This window comes from Leucopleurus acutus (assembly GCF_964270905.1).
Source record: "Leucopleurus acutus genome assembly, chromosome: 16".
Lineage (NCBI taxonomy): Eukaryota > Metazoa > Chordata > Mammalia > Artiodactyla > Delphinidae > Leucopleurus > Leucopleurus acutus.
Genome location: NC_139158.1, coordinates 36,318,206 through 36,333,934, shown reverse-complemented (window position 1 = coordinate 36,333,934; position 15,729 = coordinate 36,318,206). Strand labels below are relative to the sequence as shown.

Genomic DNA, 15,729 nt, shown 5'->3' with positions numbered 1-15,729 from the left:
CTGGGAGTTTTGGATTTTGGAGCTGAGGATAAGGAGCCGCGGATCTGTATTGGTAGGAGAGAGTCATGTGAGCAAGGCTTTATAGGAGAGCCTAAAATAGCCTTCAAGGCCAGGAAGAAAGGGAGCTGGAGTCCCTGGATGTCCCTCAAGGCTGGTGATTGCTCATGTACCGCCCCCCTCCTGCTATTCTGCTCTTTCCTCAGGAGTGCCTGTCCAGATGCCAACCCAGCTGCCACTGGGGATCCCTCTGGGAGATTGAAGGCCCAGGTTGAGGCTGACCAGCCCTGAGCCTTAGGCCAGGGGAATGGCAGCCCCCCCAGAGCCTCAGGACCAGGCCCCTGGGGAGGGAGAAGGGCTTCTGATCGTGAAGGTAGAAGATTCCTCCTGGGAGCAGGACGCTGCCCAGCAAGAGGACAGCAGGGATTCAGAGGTGTGCCGCCAGCGCTTTCGGCAGTTCTGCTACGGGGATGCGGGTGGGCCCCACGAGGCCTTCAGCCAGCTCTGGGAGCTCTGCTGCCGCTGGCTGCGGCCCGAGCTGCGCACCAAGGAGCAGATCCTGGAGCTGCTGGTGCTGGAGCAGTTCCTGAGCGTGCTGCCCGTGGGCGTCCAGGGCTGGGTATGTGAACGATGCCCAGGGAGTGGCGAGGAAGCTGTTGCCTTGGTGGAGGACCTGCAGAAGCAGCCAGTGAAAGCTTGGCCACAGGTGAGGGGCCCCTCCCGCATCCAGGGGCACCTGGATAGCACCTGGACTGAGGAGAGGTGGCCATCTCTATAGAGATGAGTCCTCCAGGGGGTGGGGCGGGGGTTGGGGGTGGGGGAGGACATGGAGAGCCAGAGGGAGCGTCCACAGGAGCTTGTCATAATGTGTGGCCTTTCTGAAAGACACTGTCCAAGTGAATCTGGTTTCTTTTGGTGGCTTTGGAGGGCAGCAGCAGGACCAAAGTGGGCATGCTCCAGGAAGGCAGGTTTTAGCTCCACAGGTTCTGCAAACGTTTATTTGTGTTCTGCTCTAGGCCAGGCCCTGGGGATACAGTGATGTGCATAGTGAGAGCACCAAAGGGGGTGTGAGAAGGTAGAGCTGTCCCTGTGAACCCTGCTGTCTTGTGGGGTGTTGGGTCCTTGACACTGGAAGCGTCTGGGGAGATGCTAATGTGTGGCGGGGGTGTGGGGTTCTGCCCTTGACAGGAAGGTCTCCCCCCACTGCCCCTTGCTAAGTGGCTCTTTGATTCTGGCCTTTGGGGGCTGGTTCTTGCCTCACGCTTGGTTGGGGAGTGTCCCTGGGCACATAGCACTGCCTGGTGTCACATTCTCATCTGGTCTTTCCTGGGGCCCTGTGTTGACCTTCTTCCCCACACCCAGCCTCCTGAGGGATGTGTCCTGTCTCCTTCCCAGGGATTAAACTCTGTCTCCCCCATCTGGTCTTGGTGCTGATGAGCATGTTGTGGTTCCTGCACAGGATGTGCCCTCAGAGGGGGCGGAACCTGAGGCTGCAGTCCAGGGATCTCAGGCCCAGGGGCCTCCCCGGAAGGCAGGGACACAAAGCCGGCCACCTGTACCCTGGGAGCAGCACAGCCATGGTGGTGAGTAAACTTGAAGGTGGCAGAGTGGCTGGACAGGGGCCTGGGTCTTTCCTGGACGTTGCCCTAAAGGGAGCAAGAAGGGTATTTCTGTTTTGAGAAGGCAAGGTGTGTATGTGTGTGTGTGAAGGAGAGTTGCGAGATCTCACTCCCGGCCTGGGCTGGCCTCTTTGAGGCTCCATTCTTTCCCTGCAGCCCAGCTTCCAGCTCTTCTTAAAGAGGGGAGCACCAGAGAGACGACAGATACCTGCTTTGACTCTGGGGTGAGTTACCAGTTCCTTTGTCCCCTCTGATGCTGATGAGTCCCTGTAATGGGTCATGCCTTCTCACCAAGGCCTCTTCCATCCATCCTTTTCTGGCCTGGACCTGTCCTGTTTCCCATCCCCCTTCATGTCTCTGCCCATGACTGTCTGGGGAGTCCTGAGCAGGGCAGCCCTGAGCTGGGTTTTCTCACCTCATTCCAGGGACCTGTGACATTTGGAGACATTCCCTTCTATTTCTCCCGGGAAGAATGGGGGTCCCTGGACCCTGCTCAGAGAGATCTCTTCTGGGACATAAAAAGGGAGAACTCCCAGAACATTGCCCTGGGTAAGCAGTGGGCACAGCGAGGGGCCTTGGCGTCCTTGGCTCTTTTGAGCTGGAGGCTCTCGCCTCCTTGGAGTCCCAGCAGCAATGGGTGGGCCCAGTCAGGCCCCACCCCTGCACACCCTGCTGGAATCCTCAGTCTTCCTCCCAAGTCCTGGCTTAGCTGGCTCCAAAGAGGGCTTTCCCTGCGTCTCTTTAAGAGCCCCCGGAGGTTTCGTTTGTGCTGGTGTTCACTTTTCTCTGCCTGTGATGGCATGGGCAACATGCCAGGACTGTGCTGAGCACGGGTACAGGCATTTTCTCATGGGATCCTCACAACCCACCGCATGAAAGCGTGTGCACGTTTATAGACGAGGGACCTGAGACTCAGAGAGGTTGAAGGACACTGAAGGGACGGAGCTGGGACTTCGTGCAAACGTGGTTGTGAGGCCCCCTCAGCCTGCCCAGTGAAGAGGCACGGAGAGACACCTGCTCACTAGAGGCCGCGCTGCTGGGTTTCTCTCCAGGTCAGGGCCTTCCTAAGCACTGTTTGGGGATCATCTCATTTAATCTGTGCAACCCAGTGGGACCGGCTAAGATCCCTCCTGATCCACTTCCATTTGTTCTTGAGCTGAGAGGACAAGAGCTTGTGTAGCGAGAGGAACCATGTTAGCTGAGCCCTGTGGTTCCTTGGTTGCTGATAACAAATGGTGAGGGTTGGGATCATTTATAGATGACCTCAGTCTATGCAGTTTTGGCATTTGAATAGGCAGGGCTTGGGGTGGGACGTTGGATCGCAGTGTGGGAAGGGGGTGTAGATTGGTTAGCCCTGTAGTTAGTAAGTGCCTCTGCTGGAGACGCCCAGCAAGCCCCTTGCCGCTTACTCTGAACGGTTTCTCTGTCGTCATTTTCTCGTGTCCCCATTCCATGGAGGAGGAAGCTGAGGCTGGAGTTTGCTGGAGCCCAGGGCTGTCTGAACCTGAGCCCCAGGCGCTGGCAGGGAGCCTCGTTTCTGCCTCCCCTCAACTCTGTCCCTGGAACCGCGTGGCACTGAAGAGGCCGCCTCCTCCTCGCTTGCAGGTTTGGGACTCACGAGCCACACCGAGAGATCCCGGCTGGAGGAGGTGGTGACGGCGCTCCCGGGCCAGGCTGCTGGCGATGTGACCGTGTCCTGGAGGCTGGAGGAGGCCGAGGCCCGGCCGGGGGTGCCCCGGGGGCGGGCAGCGGGGGCGCGGCGGGGGCGGCCACCCACGCGCCGGCGGCAGTTCCGGGACCTGGCGGCCGAGAAGCCGCACAGCTGCGGCCAGTGTGGCAAGCGCTTCCGCTGGGGCTCCGACCTGGCGCGCCACCAGCGCACGCACACGGGCGAGAAGCCGCACAAGTGCCAGGAGTGCGACAAGAGCTTCCGCAGCTCCTCGGACCTGGTGCGCCACCAGGGCGTGCACACGGGCCAGAAGCCCTTCTCCTGCTCTGAGTGCGGCAAGAGCTTCAGCCGCAGTGCCTACCTGGCCGACCACCAGCGCATCCACACGGGCGAGAAGCCTTTCGGCTGCAGTGACTGCGGCAAGAGCTTCTCATTGCGCTCCTACCTGCTGGACCACCGGCGTGTGCACACGGGCGAGCGGCCCTTCGGCTGCGGCGAGTGCGACAAGAGCTTCAAGCAGCGCGCCCACCTCATCGCCCACCAGAGCCTGCACGCCAAGATGGCCCAGCCTGTGGGGTGAGGGCCGGAAGGGCAGCCCAGGCAGGGTCCCCACCCAGCCCAGTCCACCATCTCCGCTGCCGGCAGGACTGCAGGGTCCCCCAAGTGCAGAACCCATCAGCCCTGCCCTCCTGGGGACCTGGCCAACGCCCACCAGGCATGGATTCCCTTGTGACCTCGTGGCCATGCCCCTAACTGCTCTGGGGTTTTTCTTGCCCCCGGTTTCCTGGAGCCCCGGCACATTCCAGGCTGGTGGCGTGAGCACAGGGGAGAAGCTGGGGCACAGGGACGTATGAGGACTTGGGCAGGCCTGGGGTCTCCATCCCAGAACCCCCTAAGCCTTGCTTGGCCCCGTCGCTCTCTGTTCCCAGCCTTCTCGGCTGGGTCTATGAGCTGGGCCTCCTGTCCTGCCATCCTGTGCCTTCCCACGGGGGTGAAGGCTAAGCCTTAGGGTACTGCTGGGCTCTGGGAGGGTCAGTCAGCCCACACCCATGAGGACCTGGGTCCTGGGTGCAGCCACAGGGGCTTTCTGGCCTCCACCCCTTCCCATTTCCAGACCTTGACCGCTCTGCGCTGTCCCAGCAGCATGCAAGCTGCCTGCCTCTGCCCTCAGCCAGCTTGCCCCCAGCTGAGTTCCCAAGAGTCACCCTCTACCAGTCTGGGGAGGGTGGTGTTGGCTCCAGGGGCAGAGGCCAACTGTGCAGACCAAGAACAGGGCCAGCGGAGGTCCGCTGCCCCCGCTGCTCCCCAGTCTCCTGGAGTCTCGGGGTTATGGTACTTAACACTAGCACTCCATCAGCACCTTGTCACTAACTCCTGAGGCGCTGTATTCCCTGCAGAAGGGCATTCACAGGGACAGACCACAGGCCCTCCCAAGGAGCTGGCCCAGCTGGCCTCAAAGGGCAGCAGAAAGGTTGAATAAACATGAAAACTTTCTCCAGGCTATTCTTGTTCTTTAGGTGGCTGCTGGGGGTTGGGGGGACCTGGAATTCGTACCCCTGGGCCTCCTGGCCTGGTGGTCACAGTGGCACGTGATGCTGGATGGTCATCAGGTGGAGCCACATTCTTGGCTTCCAGGTCACCTGGGCCCCAAGGGCTGCCATGAGCCTTGGGTCCTTCCTCCTGTCAGCTAGTGCCTGTCCTAGTCTGAGGACAGCTCAGGATGGGACAGCTGGTGGCACCCCTCCCTACTCAGCAGGAGAGTGAGGGAGCTGACTGGGAGTGGGGTCTTTACGAGGCCACTCCCTCTCTCCCTTTGATGAAATGAGGAACCAGGCTCAGAGTCCGTGACTGGTCAGGGTGGTGGCTCATGCTGCCCGTAGAGGATCTGGAGCACTAAGCTGGACCCTGTGCTCAAATCCCTTAGGGAGAGAGTGCTGCTGAGTCAAAATGGGCCATGCCCCATCCCCACCCAGCCCTTCACATCTGACCCCCCGCCCCCGCCATCCCCAGGCTGGGCCCTGTGGAGCTGGTAGGCACGTGCTGAGAGCACCTTCTACCCCACCGAGTCCTTTCTGATTCACCAGGTGGTGGCTTCAGGGGCCACCTGAGAGGCAGTGGGGGCGGGCTGAGACAAGATGTTTTGTCCCACAGTGTGTGTGTGCCAGCCTCTCTGCGCCCCCATTTAACCTGGGCTTCATCCTGAGGTCACTGAACAGACCCCATTTCCCAGATGAAGCTGCCGGGGTCTCACTGGACAGCTGAGTCCAGCCCGGGGTTTCTACCTCTGGGATGATGCCCTTCACTGCTCCCCATGCCCTCAGGCTGGCAGTTGCTTTGTGTGTGTGTGTGTGCGTGCATGCGTGTGGGTGCCCTGAATGAGTGAGTAGGGGTGATGGGTGGCGGGAGCAGTGCACAAATTTTTTTGGTGCTGGTGGCTGGCTCAGAAGGGAGACACTGGGGTGTAACGAGATCAGATAGCAGGTGGGCCAGGAGCTAAGAATAGGATTGGATACAGGCTCCTGGTACAGGTGGGGGCGTGTTAGTGCCAGCCAGGAAGCAGCCCGCTGGAGCCAGGGAACAGAGCAGGGCCTGGGGTCGTAGGGCCCAGAACGCAGGGTTCCAGGGCAGGGGACAGGGTGCAGCTCAGCTCATAAACAGAGCTGATAGGATGGGACTCAGGGAGAGGCCAAGGGTTGGGACCAAGAGCATTGGCACTGGGCCCGGGAGGTGAACTCTGTGCTCGGAGGAAACCCCCACATAGCCCCATGGCTTTCCTGGTGTCTGGGACCCTGCAGGTGGCCTCGCAGATGGCAGATGCTCGGGACAGCCTGGGAAGAAAGGTAGTCGGAGGCACGCCCTGACCCAGCCCAGCTGGCTCCCAGCTGAGCCCTACCCTGGCCCGACTCTGGCCTTGCCTCCCCAAGGTAAGTACAGTGGGCAGGGTCCAAGGGTGACCCTGTCACTCAGCAGTCCTGAGGTGTCAGCCTCTACACTCGCTGTCCTGGAGGGTGTGTTCCGGACGCTGGGCTTTGAGAGCTGCAAGAGGTGGGAGGCCTTGGTCCAGGTGAGCCCTCGCCTGCCTCTTCCCACCTCCGCCCCCAGTCCCACCTGGGGCCTCCCTGGACTCAGGCCCAGCACTCGCTCTTGCCCTAGGGTTTCCATGGGGAACTGGTGAGGTTCCGGGAGCAGCTGGATGCCCACGGGGGCCCTGTGGGCTGTGCTCTACTGGCCTTGGTGGCCCCCAGTGAGCAGCTGAGGCAGCCCCAGCAGCTGTCCAGGAGCTGAGCCGCTGTGAGGCTGGTGGGGCTGCCCCAAGTCTTCCTGCTGCTCTCCACTTCCCCGCGGGGGTGAGTGGGCTGGCCAGGGACCCCAGTTGCGGGGCAGGGCAAAGCGGGTCTGGGGGGTGGGCAGGAGGGCTGAGACCCTCCCTCCAGGCCTGTGTGCTGCTTCCCCACCCAGCTACCCCCAAGCCTGGAGCGTTCCTCACTGGCCTGGGCGAGCTCTGTGGCCGTCGTCTTCACTGGTCGCTGCTGCAGCTGCTGACCAGGTGAAGGCCCAGAAGGGGCGTCCAGGAGGGGGGCTGTGGCTCTGCTGTGTTGTCCTGAACCCATTACCTCCACCCATTCATTCCACAACATAAGGCCGTGTTGCCTGCAATGGGTGTCAGCTTCAAAGCCTCGCCTCCCACCCCCACCCACGCCCGTCCTCACAACCCACTCAGGGTCCCCCACACGTTGCAGTATCTTCTCAGCTCCGTGCCTTTGCCCAGGCTGCTCCCTCTGCTTGGCATCCCTCCCTCTCGACCTAGCCTCACACAGACCCTTCCAGGCGTCAACCATGCCCCTTACAATCCCTGGGTTGACACTTGTATTCCCATCCACCCCTGTTCACACTTACCTGGCAGTGACTGTCTCGTCAGACTGTGGGTCCCTGGGGTCCAGGGTTGGGGATGATTCAGGTCTGGTCCCGAGGCCCAAAGGTCTCAGTGGGCAGTTGGGTGGTCACTGGAGGTGAGAATGGGCCCCAGCTCTGCTCCACAGTTCTCCCCGGCCTCCCCAGGCGGTGCCCACCCTGCGAGCCTTCCCAGACAGGCCCTGACCCGCTCTGGGAGCGCCCCATCTCTGTGCACGCTGATCCCTGGACCCCGGGGAACAGCATGGCTAATGGTGCAGCCAGTGTCTACCTGAGGCCATCCATGTCCTGGGAATCCTGTGATTCAGCCTGAACTAAGACCCCCCTTGGGCCCTCCCTTTCTTTTGTCTGTCTCCTCCTCCCTCCATTCTGGCAGGGTTAGTGTCTGTCAGGGTTAGGGTCTGGTTAGGGTCTCTAACACGCCGCCACCTGCGCCAAACTAGTCCTTACCAAAGAGACTGTGGTAGCCAGGAGCCTGGCCAAGCTGTTCCCTGGAGCCAGGGTCCTGCTCCCCCATAACTGCACCCGCACGGAGCGGCTGCCTGAGGAGTCCTCCGGCCCTAACCCCCACAAGGTCTTCTGCTGGACAGCTGAAGAGTCCTCAGAGGCTACCTACTGCCCAGTCTTTGGGAGCTCCTTGAGGGGGGGCACTGTGCCTAGGGGACGTGGAGCTCTGGGGGCTCGAGATGAGCGGGACAGGGCTGGGGTCCAACCATGTGGCAGCAGTTTCTTTTTTTTTGACATTTATCTTGGTTTATTTTATTTTTTAATACATGTTTGCTTTTCTGTGGCAACAGTTTCGACTGGGAGAGAGGCTCGGGAGACCTGAGGCAGGGAGGCGAGGAGCTGGGAGGTCCTCAGACCACTTTGAATCCACCTTAATCCTGTCTGTAGCCAAAACCCAGCCCCAGCGCTCAGTGTGACCTGTCTGGGGCCAGGGCCGCCCTCCTCCTGGCCGTGACCCAGGACCGGCCTGGGGCCCAGCCCGATGTGGAGGCACTGGGGACCTGTGCCAGGCCCTGGGCTTCGAGACCACCCTGAAGACAGACCCTACAGCCCAGGTGAGGGGAAGCCCAGAACTTCTGGTGGTGCTCTGAGGAAGGCACCCCCCACCAGGACCCTGGGCACTCTCTCCTTAGCCTCTTACCAATCGTGGGCAGGAAGTGCACCCCCAAGTTTAGCCTCCATCCTCCCTGCTGCACGCATCCAGAACCCACTTCCCTGACTCTGGAAGCACAGTCTCCAGGGACCCTGAAGCCCCCCACACTGGCCATTTCTCCTCTCCCCTGCTCAAGGCCCTGGCTGGACCCTCAGGCTTTTCCTGGGAGGGTCTCAGGTTCCTTCCCAGACACCTGTCAGCTCACTGCCCTCCCCTCACAGCTCTTAACTTTTTGGTGCAGCTTCTCCACGGGGGCCAGAGAACCAGCTGCAGGAGGCTGGACCCACGTCACTTCCAATGAGGCCATGCAACCAGAGGGTTAGAAAAAGAACTTGTGGGACTTCCCTGGTGGTCCAGTGGTTAAGAATCTGCCTGCTAATACAGGTGGCACAGGTTTGATACCTGGTCGGGGAACTACGATCCTACATGCCACACGGCACCGCCAGAAAATTTTTTTTTTAATTTTTAAAAAAAGAAAGAAAGTAAAAGGACTTGCTCCCGGGCCTGAGGCTGGAAGGAGGTGGGAGGTAGTGTGGCAGGGGGTTAGAGAAACCACCCAGAGAGAGGGCCACCAGATGCTAGGGAGGCCGTGACTGTGGCCCAGGCCTGATCTCATCCCCACCCCCAGACTTTCCAGGAGGAGATGGTCCATTTCTGGGAGTGGCTGGATGCCTGCAGGGGCCCTGTGAGCTGTGCCCTTGTGGCCCTGATGGCCCACGGGGGGCCTCAGGGGCAGCTACTGGGTACTGATAGGTAAGAGGTGCAGCCAGAGGCGCTGGTGCAGGAGCTGAGCTGCTGTAGGGCCCTGTGGGGCTGCCCCAAGATCTTCCTGCTTCAGGCTTGCCGTGGGGTGAGCAGGGCCTGGAGCCCGCCCTGGAGGCTTGGCCGGGTCCTTCCCTCCAGCCAGCCTCCTGCAGCCCTGGCTCTCCTCACCCAGCCCTCAGCCTCCCAGGACTTGCTGTCCACCTCCTGAGTGAGCCCTGCCCTTTCCCCACCCCCTCTCCCAGCCTCTCCTAGGGGTCATGTCCATGAACTTGAGCACTTCACCCTCAGCACCTGTCATTCGGTGCTCTGAATGTTTCCAGCCTGGCAGCCTGCGCAGGAGCTCTGGGGGCTAGAGCCCTGGAAGCACCCCCAGGTGTCTCCTGAGTGAAAGGACGTGACTGTTCCCTCCTTCCCCAGGGCACAGGGACGCACACTGGTGTGGGATGCACACTCTCCCCTGGTTGTGGCGCTGGCTGCAGGCACCACCAGCCACCCCCTCCCCGGCCGATGTCCTCCACATCTATGCTGATGTGCAAGGTGGGTCTACCTACCTCAGGGAGCCTGGGCTTGGGCGGGGCTGATGGGGGGAGCTGTCTGGAGAGCACTTCCAGGGCTCTGAGCTGGGATCCTGCTGCCACCTCCTTCCTCTCTTCGCCAAGAAGATGGGAAGGAAAACCTTAAATGGCAAAGGCCTTTGAAAATGGAGAGTTTCTTCCCCTACTTGAGCCTGAAACAAGTGAAGGTGAAATAGCTTTTCCGAGGTCACACAGCTGGTAAGAAGCAGCAGGGCTGAGATTTGAAACTTGATCTGGCTTTCCTGCTCTGCACTCTTTCTACTGCCCTGTGTGCCCTTGAGCAAGACTGGAGGAGACCCTTGGGGCTGGTGGAGTCCCAGGACACTGGGTAAAAGGCATTGGTCCCTCTTGCAGGCAGCTTCTCCGGGGGCCCCACTCCAGGGAGCCCTAACCAAGCAGACATCTTGATGGTCTATGCAGCCACTGAAGGTAAGGGGATGGGTCTCCACAAAGCCCATTACACAGGGCCTAGCCTCCTGGCCAGAGATCTGAAGTGGCTTTAGGGGCATCTGGCGCTTGGCTGTTGGGGTGCAGGGGTACCAGCCTCGTCGCAGTTAAGCCGTCTTCTTTCCATGTATATTATTTATGATAATAGTAACGATGGTAAGCACATATTGAAGGCTGGCTCTGCTAAGCACTGTACCTACATCCTTTCCTCTAGGCTGTAAGTTCCATGAGGGCAGGACAGTTCTGTCTGCCTCAGGGCCCTGGCCAGTGCCTGGCACATAGTAGGTTCACAGTAAATGTTTCTTCGATATTGAATCCATTGTATATTCACTGCACAAACATTGAGCAACAACTTGATCCGGAAGCGAGAAGTTCCTGCTCCCTGCCCCATTCTCTTGCCTGACTGCTGGGGTCCTGTGTGCTTGCCCCCACTTCCACCAACAATAGGCCCCTGGGGATTGGAAGGCAGCTGGCAGGGGCCTGAGTCTGACACTCTGGCCCTGGACCCCTGGCCTGGGCTGTGTAGCCTTTCAGGATGAGAAGGGCTGAGACTTTATCCAGATGCTGGTGGAGGTCCTCAGAGCTGACCCCAGGGAAGACCTCCTGGAGCTGATGACTGAGGTGAGTTGGGGGTGGGGGGGTCTCCTGGGGAGAGGAGCTGGATTCATCCTTCTTCTCAGCCCTGGTGTTCTGGTCACCTCCTATTCACCCCATTGCAGAGGGAGGGATACCCCGCCCTCAATAGTATGAGACGGTTGAACACACAACACCCGGCCCTGGACAGTGAGACGGACAGCAGTTATTAACCACATATACTCACAGCTGGGGGAGGAGGACACCTCAGGCCATTCCGGCCACTCAGTGTTTCCCTGGGGAGCACAGGGAACCAGCAGGGGTTGTAGATGCAGACTTTGTAGTAACGGGGTGGGGTACTAGTTTGAATTATTTCACAGGCTGGCAGGGAACTGGGGTGGAGTGTGGCTGATCTGGCTGGTGGGGGAACTAGCGGGATGGGGAGGCCTTCCCTGCTGGGTCGGGGGGTACAGCTGACAAGAGCAGGGGAAACCAACGGGGCCTGTGAGACCCAAAGATGTGAAGGCAACACTTGAAACTTTAGGCCTTACAATACACTGGATGCCAGGCTGGGCGCTGGGGGACCTGGCAGTCCTGGGCACAGGCTGGGTGTGGTCGGCACAGGTCAATTAGCAGGTGTGCAAGCTAGACGTGCTGGGTCCCGACTGTGATGAGCACCGCAAGGCCTGTCTGGAGATCTGCAGCTCGTTGAGGTGCTGGCTCTGCCTGCAGGCCTGACTGAGCCCGCGGCTACCAAGGGGATGCTGACTGTGGGTGGCCACACACCAACGCCATCCCTGACCCCATCCGCTCCTCGGTTTCCTCATCTAAAAGCAGCGCGATAGCACGGGAGGCTCAGCCGCCATGGAATAAACATGATGATCGCTGTACACGTGAATAGCGCCTGCACGCAGGGAGCTGTGACACTAAGTGAGATAATGTATGCAGAGTGCCTGGCACTTCAGAGGCTGGGCCCACCGGATGAGGAGGGGGAGCAGGAGAGGCGCCAGGGCAGCCTCCGGCTCTAAGAAACCCAACATGGGCTAGGCTGAGCTGGATGTCCTGGGAAAGGGCAGCACGGGGTCCACACCATCCTCCCAGCACGCGCACCCCACCTGCACACCACGCTGGGGCCACGGACAGGGCCTCTGCCTATACAGCAGTCAGAGTCCATTCTGGGGCCATAAGACTGGAACAGAGCATGGCAGGTTTAGCAGTGCTGTGATAGGGGAAGCAAAGGGGCTGGGGGAGCAGAGGGCAACTCCTGACCCACTGCGGGCCGGGGGCACGTGGGAGAAGAGATCAGGAGCCTCTCGGGACAGGAGGGGCTTGGGCAGCCTCACCCAGGCTCGAACCCTCACTTGGGCTGTGCTCAGTAGCGCTCAGTCGTACAGCTTGGAGCCCCGCTCACACCGAGCCCGAGGGGCGGGGCTCCTTGCCAGTGTGAGCATGCGTATTAGGGCATACTGAACAGGCGCCTGAGAAAGCTTAATGAGAAAAGCTGCAATAGAAGTGGCGGCAAGGCCGCGTGGCCTAATGGATAAGGCGTCTGATTCCGGATCAGAAGATTGAGGGTTCGAGTCCCTTCGTGGTCGTTGCGGAGATTGCTTTTTCTACTCCGGGTAAAAAACAAACAAACGAACAAACACTTTTCCCTCTCTCCAGACTGCTCCCTACGCCGGCCTAGGATCCTCGGGCTATGTCCACCCCTCCGACGTAGCCCTGCACCTGCAGCTGCGTAGCTCGGGACGCCTGGGAGGCCCCGAGGGCGCTGTGAGGACCTACAGTGCTCAGATCCAGACGGAATGCTGACTCTGAAGTCCACCGGCCGTGAGTGCCGGGAGCCCACACGGGACTGGCTGCATGAATATAGTTCAGACGACGAGAACTGTGACAGATGAGGGGTTGAATTTTTGCACGGGTAGGTCATCCCCAAGGGGTCAGTGGACAGGGGCATTTAAAAATATAATAGATTATTGTGATGAAGAAGTTTTGGAAATAGATAGTAATGATGCTTGCACAATATTGTAAATGTAACTGATGCCAGTAAATTGTACAGTTAAAAATGGTTAAAATGGCAAATTTAACCTTAAGCGTATATTTTACCACAATAAAAAATGTGAAAAGAAATTAATAGATTATTTCGATTTCTTGCAGTGAGAGTATACCCTTAAATGATTAGTGTGAATGTTTTTTTAAAAATTTAAATGTAAAGAATATGCCCAGGATTGAGTCATCATTTTACCTGGAAAAAACGACTCTACCTGCGGAAGCGAGTTCTTACCAAGGGATTCTGGCTAAGCGGAATGACCAAAGTGATGGGACCTCCTCCCACCAGGGAAAACGCTGGGGGAATGACAGCTGAGCGTGTACCCCTACAGTGGGCGCAGGTGACCTTGGAGTCATGAGGAGTGTCACCATCTCCTTTATCGTTTTTGTGATGTCTCAGTGGTTTACTAAGGGCTTATAAATAAAAAGAGAAACTTCATTAAGATAAACATTTTTATTATTTTCCCTACTTTTATTGAGATATAATTGACATACAGCACTGTATCAGTTTAAGGTGTACAGCATAATAATTTGACTTACATACATCATGAAATGCTTATCACAGGTTTAGTGACCATTCATCAACCTGTGATGAGAACTCATAGGATTTTCTGTCTTAACTCTTAGGATTAACTCTTCTTATAACGTACAGCAATGTTAATTCTCTTTATCACGTTGAATACTACACCTCTAGTACTTACTTATAACTGGAAGTTTGTACCTTTTGACTACCTTCATCTAATTCCCCCCACGCCTCCCTCCACCCCGCCTCTGGTAGCCACAGTAAGACAAATACTTTAGAGATGGCAAAGAATACCCATCTTCTGGTGGGAGAGTAAACGCTGGGTCCTCTGATACTAGTTTCACGCTCTACCAACTGAGCTGGCTGGGCAGATACAGAGCCATTACGGAGCATCCTTAGGACAAAGACCTAAGGCCATTGGGCTCTGCTAAAAACTGCACAGACTTGGAACCAGAAAACACTTTTGGTCTAAGGGGCAATGTAGGGAGGAGGATGAAGATAGGGACCGACACTTTTCCCAAGCTCCCGGCTGTTGCCTCTCTCCCTTCCGCTCCCACATTTTGCATAACGAACGCCTTCTTTTTTTTTTTTTTAAGTACTTAAAGACTTTATTATATTAGACTAACTGAAATCTATGGAAACACAGTTCCATTGAACACATTCTTTATGCACTATACTTAAAAATATAAAATACAAAACGAATTTAAAGTACTTATATTAAACCAAGTTTTCCTTTTGTTTTTTTGTTTAGCTTTCTTTGACACCATAAAAGAAAGAAAAAAAAGAACAGAAAGTATATTAAAAGAAAACTATTAGGTATAATTTTTTTAAACTTTTACTTTACCTATCATATTTAATATTTCCAAGACTATTTGGCCATGGAGAATCATACACATCGCACTCAAAGTTGTGTGATCACCAGTCCCCTGAGAGCTAGAGGACCAAACAGAGCACGTCAGGGAGAGGGGGCAGCTGGTGGCACAGCCCCGTACGCCCTCCAGGCCCTGCCGTCCCCAGAGGCCAACGACGAGGACAAAGTGGCCGGAGGATGGGCCCAGGAAACAGCGTTGGTGCCGCTCAGTCAAGGCTGCCTGAAGGTCACGGCCACTCGTGCAGGGCTAGGAGGATCTTCAGACAGACGGAGGAGGGAGTTAGGAAGGAGGATGGTCTTCCCCCCGGATGCTCCGGTACTTAGCCATGTCCTCAGGAAATACTTTAGAAAGTTCTTGAATCAACAGGCTTTTAAATTTCTTCATTGTGTCAATCTTGCCTTTAACTTGTTCATTTTTAGCCAGAGCCCTCTCCAGGCACTCTTTGTTATAGAGTTGGGGATTTCGACCTTGATCTATGTATTCAAAAACTTCTAAAGGGACAGTAATATCATGAAGTTGCTGTCTGCACTTATCGCTATCCTGTAAGCCAGTAACAATAAAATTCAGCTTCTGGTTGAGCCCGGCCTGGCTGCTGGGCTGGAAGTCGCTGACGATGATGCCGAGCTGCCGGATGTTCTCCACGAACTTCTCCAGGTGCTCCTCCAGGTGGTCGAACTTCTCGGCCATGGCCCGGCCGTCCGCACCGCCGCGGGCGCGCTCCTGCCCCCTCGAACGCCTTCTTGATGTTAATTATCCCAGGACTCGGATTCTCCTAAAAAGATGGGGAAAGGGCTCCTCCGGGACTTGATCCGCAGACTTCCTACATCCTAAGCGAGGATCGTACCTCAGCTCCATCCGCGCGTGCGCGATCTCTCCCGAGCCCCAGGATGCTCGGGAACCGGCGGGATCTAAGAGGATGCACCCGCCGAATACGGACGTCAAGGGGACCAAGGACCCGCCGAGCTGGAGCCGGGAGGCTGTGCGTAATGTGCAGGAACCACGGGGAGGTGACAGAAAGACTGGTTTAGGACTGTTGTAAAACATTTCTCATGAGCCCCGGTGGCCTAATGGATAAGGCATTGGCCTCCTAAGCCAGGGATTGTGGGTTCGAGTCCCACCCGGGGTACGGGAGGTAGTATTTTAAACTTTCTGCCAGAGGAAAAATGAAATGAAGCTAGCTGTCTACTTACCCTAGTGGGAAATTAAGTGGCCCTGGGGTTTAACTAGATGCCACCCTATAGCGAAGTTGGACAAGGTTTACTCTTCTGATAAAGATGTGCGCGTTTTCAGATTTTGCCCATAATAAAGTTTTCTCTCTTTTTAATCCATGCCTTCATCCTCAAGGTAAAAATCTCCCAAACTGCAGGACATGGTGGAGTAAAATCAGAAGCCTCCTTTACCACATGCCCAAAGAGGAGGTGGCCGCTGAGGCTTTGTCATATATACACATAGTTCTCTTTTATTTTTAAAAACCATGGATGGGACTCTTCTGTTCCTCCAGCTCTGGCCTTACTTCTGCTTTCCCAAGCACCTGAGGTCCCATCATCCCTACTCAAACCAGGGACCTCA

The 15,729-nt window shown here is 57.2% G+C and overlaps 2 protein-coding genes across 2 annotated transcripts; one reads left to right on the top strand and one right to left on the bottom strand.

The window, feature by feature from the left end:
- The first annotated feature begins 287 nt into the window (after positions 1-287).
- On the top strand, positions 288-4,062 carry ZNF213 (zinc finger protein 213). Its single transcript, XM_082857060.1, has 5 exons — positions 288-703; positions 1,457-1,580; positions 1,773-1,840; positions 2,042-2,165; positions 3,222-4,062. Exons 1-5 carry the CDS (start codon positions 305-307, stop codon positions 3,863-3,865), a joined length of 1,359 nt encoding a protein of 452 aa, XP_082713186.1. The 5' UTR covers positions 288-304; the 3' UTR covers positions 3,866-4,062.
- A 10,377-nt stretch (positions 4,063-14,439) lies between these two features.
- On the bottom strand, positions 14,440-14,847 carry LOC309972781 (mediator of RNA polymerase II transcription subunit 10-like; the record flags this gene model as incomplete). The annotated part of the gene is made up of 1 exon (XM_082856624.1): positions 14,440-14,847. The coding sequence occupies one exon, from the start codon at positions 14,845-14,847 to the stop codon at positions 14,440-14,442; it is 408 nt and encodes a 135-aa protein (XP_082712750.1).
- Positions 14,848-15,729: the final 882 nt, after the last annotated feature.